Source organism: Alosa pseudoharengus, unplaced genomic scaffold (assembly GCF_046254945.1).
Source record: "Alosa pseudoharengus isolate Yale_2024_CS ecotype anadromous, Long Island Sound unplaced genomic scaffold, YU_APseudo_1.1 YU_APseudo_1.1_scf_11, whole genome shotgun sequence".
Classification (NCBI taxonomy): Eukaryota; Metazoa; Chordata; class Actinopteri; order Clupeiformes; family Clupeidae; genus Alosa; species Alosa pseudoharengus.
In genome coordinates this window covers 24244486-24249052 of record NW_027468576.1, presented here as the reverse complement: position 1 = coordinate 24249052, position 4567 = coordinate 24244486, and the positions used below count along the sequence as shown (strand labels likewise).

The 4567-nt window shown below is 41.0% G+C and overlaps 1 protein-coding gene across 1 annotated transcript; it reads left to right on the top strand.

The window, feature by feature from the left end:
- Window positions 1-3643, top strand: sec22bb (SEC22 homolog B, vesicle trafficking protein b). Its single transcript, XM_076278512.1, has 5 exons — window positions 1-201; window positions 918-1027; window positions 1182-1342; window positions 2164-2310; window positions 2670-3643. Exons 1-5 carry the CDS (start codon window positions 127-129, stop codon window positions 2822-2824), a joined length of 648 nt encoding a protein of 215 aa, XP_076134627.1. The 5' UTR covers window positions 1-126; the 3' UTR covers window positions 2825-3643.
- The last annotated feature ends 924 nt before the right edge of the window (window positions 3644-4567 follow it).

Genomic DNA, 4567 nt, shown 5'->3' with positions numbered 1-4567 from the left:
CATGTATTTCCGGCCAGCTCAGCGCGTCCAGAGTGTCTTCTGACGTGCTGTAATCATCCAGCAGTCACTAGTGTGGATTGTATGAGTGACAGCTAGATAGATTTAGGTGAGGACATCTGCTTGAAGATGGTGTTGCTTACTATGATTGCCCGTTTGGCAGATGGCCTCCCGCTTGCTGCCTCCATGCAAGAAGACGAACAGGTAACGTTACAACACGCCTTTCAATTCTCGCAACACTCATTAGCAAATGAAACGTCAGCTGTCTGTCTGTCTATGCTAGCAGTCCGGCTAACAAGCTAATCAGTAAAGAGACATCATTATTTCATTTGTGTCATTTGAGTCGTTGAAATACTATAAAATGTCTGTGCACGAGTTGAGTGTGGGTGTAATGTTATTACCGAAGCTAGATAACATCAGATGTTAGCCACAGTTCTAATGAAACTATTAGCGAGCTAACTCATACTACCTGTGATGAGGTGTCACTGTCAATCTAAATAGACAGGCTTACACATCGTTTTGGTAATGATATGGTAAGGTTTGTCCTTCACTAATTAATATATAGAGAGATTGATGTAGACGGACGGTCATTTATTTATGTTATGATGTTATGTTCAGTGATGCGCAGTGTGCCTAAACTAACCCACACAGGTCTAGTAATATTGTAGCTTCGGAATCATATTCCCTATTTAATACTTAATAAGCCCAATATTCAAGGATCTAATATGTTTTTTCTTGCTTCCCCTAACCGCTTCCAATTAGGGGAGTGAAAAGGTTGGTGAATGTCTAGTTTTTTCTGTTGATCAAATCAGACTGGCTAAATACTGATATACTGATAATATCTAGGTGTTTAAGCCATCTGCATCGCTTGTGAACTGGTCCACTGTACAACCAGTTTATTTGAATTTTCTTCTGTGTAGCTCGGAAGAGACCTGCAGCAGTACCAGGCCCAGGCCAAACAGTTGTTTAGGAAACTCAATGAACAGAGTCCCAATCGCTGCACTTTGGAGGCAGGTTCCATGTCCTTCCAGTGAGTCAAACGGATAGATTTATACTTAACAGTAACTTACAGAATTAATCATTGTGTCTTTTTTTGTCTTACAAATAATGCAACACACTTTCAGAATTTTTAATTAGTATTTTCCCATCCCTCAAGACTGTTTCTAATTTCTCATCCCTTTTAGCTATGTTATAGAAAAGGGGGTGATCTATCTAGTGCTGTGTGAGGCAGGTTTCCCTAAAAAGCTTGCCTTCGCATATTTGGAGGACCTGCAGGCTGAATTCCACGAGCAGCATGGAAAGAAAGTCCCCACTGTGTCCCGACCATACTCCTTTATTGAATTTGGTGAGTCGTTTAAAGTGCATCGTGTGACAAATGACATGTCCAGGAAGAATGGTGTTTCTCATGTTCTATGTTGTGACATCATTCTTAGTCTGTTTGCCTCTCAGCTTAGTCTGTCTGCCTCTCCACCCTCTCCATGTTTGAGTACTGACTGCCCACTACTGCTTTACTACTGTTTTACTAATGTACACAGCCTAATGTTTTCACTACTGTTTTACTGCTACACTGTTTAGCATGCTATATTAGCACACATGATCAATGGCTGCGGTCAGGCTTCTGCTACAATACTGAATGAATGAATGAATGAATGGCTATAACCCTATTACCTCAACCTGTTCTTGCACTGAAATAGTTTTTTTATTTTACCTTGTCTATTATACTTTACTCTCCTATTTGTCCATATTATTTATGCTGGTCTATAGACCTTACTCTTGCACTGTTGCACTGTTGGACTAATGTTGGACTACCTTTTGCACCTTCACCATGACACTCACTCCCTTTAGCACCTTACCAGTCCCGGCCCTGTCACTACAAGCGTCTTATGCTTGATCACCCTCAAGCACATTGGACTTTCTTAATTTAATTTATATAGTGTATTTAGTATTTAGTTTTGTTAGTTTTCTTATCTTTCTTATCTTCTACTGTCTTTATTGTACAGTGGAGTTTAGTTATATGTTTATACTTATACTTATGTTTACCATTTCTGCTGTAAGTGCATGTTGTGTGTGATGTCTGTATGCTACTGAGACCCTTGAATTTCACCATGGGGATCAATAAAGTATCTATCTATCTATCTATCTATCCATCCATCTATCCATTCTCAGACACCTACATCCAGAAGACCAAGAAGTCGTACATCGACAGCCGAGCCCGTAGAAACCTGGGGAACATAAACACGGAGCTTCAGGACGTGCAGCGGATTATGGTGGCTAATATAGAGGAGGTCCTCCAGCGAGGAGAAGCCTTATCTGGTAATATTCAAACCCATGTCCAAAGGCGCTGGGTATCTCTACCTACCCCATGATTCTCTATATCAGGAGGATACAGATGCCATGATGTAATACATCATATTGCATCACAATACCATAGATAGTGATCACAATAATACTGCTGACAGTAATAATACAGCAATAGTAAGAACAAGAACAAATGAGGGTGTAATTTAGTCACACAATCCAACAACAGATATAATCATAAGGTAAAAGCTTTCCTAAAGTTATCCTAAAAAATCCAAAATGTCATACAGTATATTGGTAATATGATATGCCCTTCTCACAACACAGTATTTGAAAACACTTGACGTATAATTCCTTTTTTCCAAACTTTACAGCTTTAGATTCAAAGGCCAGCAATTTGTCCAGCTTGTCAAAGAAGTACCGTAGCGACGCCAAGTACCTGAACACTCGCTCCACTTACGCCAAGCTTGCTGCCGGTGGCGTCTTCTTCATCATGCTCATAGTCTACGTCCGTTTCTGGTGGCTCTGAAGAGGGGGAAAGACAAAGGAGAAGACAAGAGTTCACGAGGAGGATGACCCGACTGTAGGAGAAAGCGGGGACGTCCACGTCCATCCAGGCTGTTTCAAAACAAAGTCCCCCCTCTCTCTCAAATAGAAGAAGAAAAGAGACTGATTTACACCCTATCCTTTACTGTGCAGCATACATTTTTTTGTAATGTAATCATTATGGTTATAGAGTTTTATTAACAAAGCAGAAATACCCTTTGTTCTTACCTGAAGTGATACACACATTATATGTGTGTGTGAGAGTATGTGTGAGTGATCGAGTATGCTTGTCCACTTGTGTGTATGTTTATATGTGTGTTTCGGAGAAAGACAGTTTCGCTACAGAGGAAACGTGTTGTGCTTTCCCTGTGCTGTTTAATCAAGAAATGGTATGACTGCATCCCCACTCAACCGTAATATATCATACTGCAGCACTCTATAATATTCTTAACCCCATTTGCCCTAAGATGGCCTAAAGGAAATAGTTGATTCTTAATTCTGTGCTTATTGTCCAATTCTGCCCCAGTTGGCAGACCAGACAAGAATGGCTTTGATGAACAAATTGACTAATGCAGTTCAAAGGTCACTCTGTCACATCATTGGGCTATGGTTGAGATGATCAGCTGACTGTACTCTTGCTTCCTGAGTAGGGTTGTTCAATCAGATTGTTTACACAACTGAAAACTCCGTGTACAAAGTACAGATTTGGTTCAGGTTTTGCACATCGGCTGTTTTAGGTTTGAGGCTATGGAAGTCCTTACTTTACAAGTCCAGCTGAAATAAAGTTGTCTGTCTGCCCGAATGTTTGCTTTTTTCATTGAAAGACACACAACTGGTTAAACATAACGTTTACTGGCAGAGTTAGCGATATGCTGTATCTGATTTGCTTAACCCTGTAATGCGCACCATTGTGTGCTCTTCTGTGGACTTCAAACTAAGTGAAAGGTCACAGTAATCCTTATTACGAGAGCAAAACTGTCATTGTTAAAGATTGTGTGCCGATTATTGGTACTGGTTAAACCTTCAGAGATTTGGGAGGAAATCTCATTAATAAAATCAGAAAACGTGAAGCCGGTTTTATAGCAGGAAAATGGGAGTCTACCCGTTTTCAGAATAAACACTCACAAAGAAGTCTGTTGTTAGCACGTGAACCTGGTTATGACCACTTATAGCCATCAGAGGGAGCACTTTACCAACATAACCTGTGTGCGAAACTGCCTTCAGCTTTTGGTTTGTTGAAGCTACTGCCGAAGGAAAGGAACTGCCTGATGCACCTCCGGAATGGCCCTCTATCTCTAACGTGTATCTTAATATTTAGCAACTAACATGATAATCGCAGATTGATAGGGGTGCTCTTGAAGAGGGAAGGACACTCAAAACAAGGCGCTGTGGTCCTCTTATTCCACCAGTTTTTGGTGAATTTGTACAGGAAGTGGGCACAAGAAACGAGAAGCAGCCGGGGGTAGCGTGCGAAGCTAACCACAGGGCACTGAGCAGGCTCAACTTTTCACCTCTCGGTTTCATGTGGCTTCAAAGGAAGTCTGTTCAGTCTGACCTGGTGCTCAGGCTAGTACTTCTAACCTTTTTGTTTCTGTCAGGAGGCTCAGATGCTGAAGCATTAAAGAGCACTAAACAAGTGTGGTTGAAGGAGAAAACAAACGTTTGAGCACCAAAGCAGGCCTGTTTTAATGAAGGCGAAAACAAAAGGATTTTGAGTCAGTGAATT

Excerpts from the sequence above, each read along its gene's own strand:
- sec22bb (XM_076278512.1), top strand. The coding sequence starts at position 127 with ATGGTGTTGCTTACTATGATTGCCCGTTTGGCAGATGGCCTCCCGCTT. Across the intron at positions 202-917 it reads CCATGCAAGAAGACGAACAG|CTCGGAAGAGACCTGCAGCA; the intron begins GTAACGTTACAA and ends TCTTCTGTGTAG. Across the intron at positions 2,311-2,669 it reads GCGAGGAGAAGCCTTATCTG|CTTTAGATTCAAAGGCCAGC; the intron begins GTAATATTCAAA and ends CAAACTTTACAG.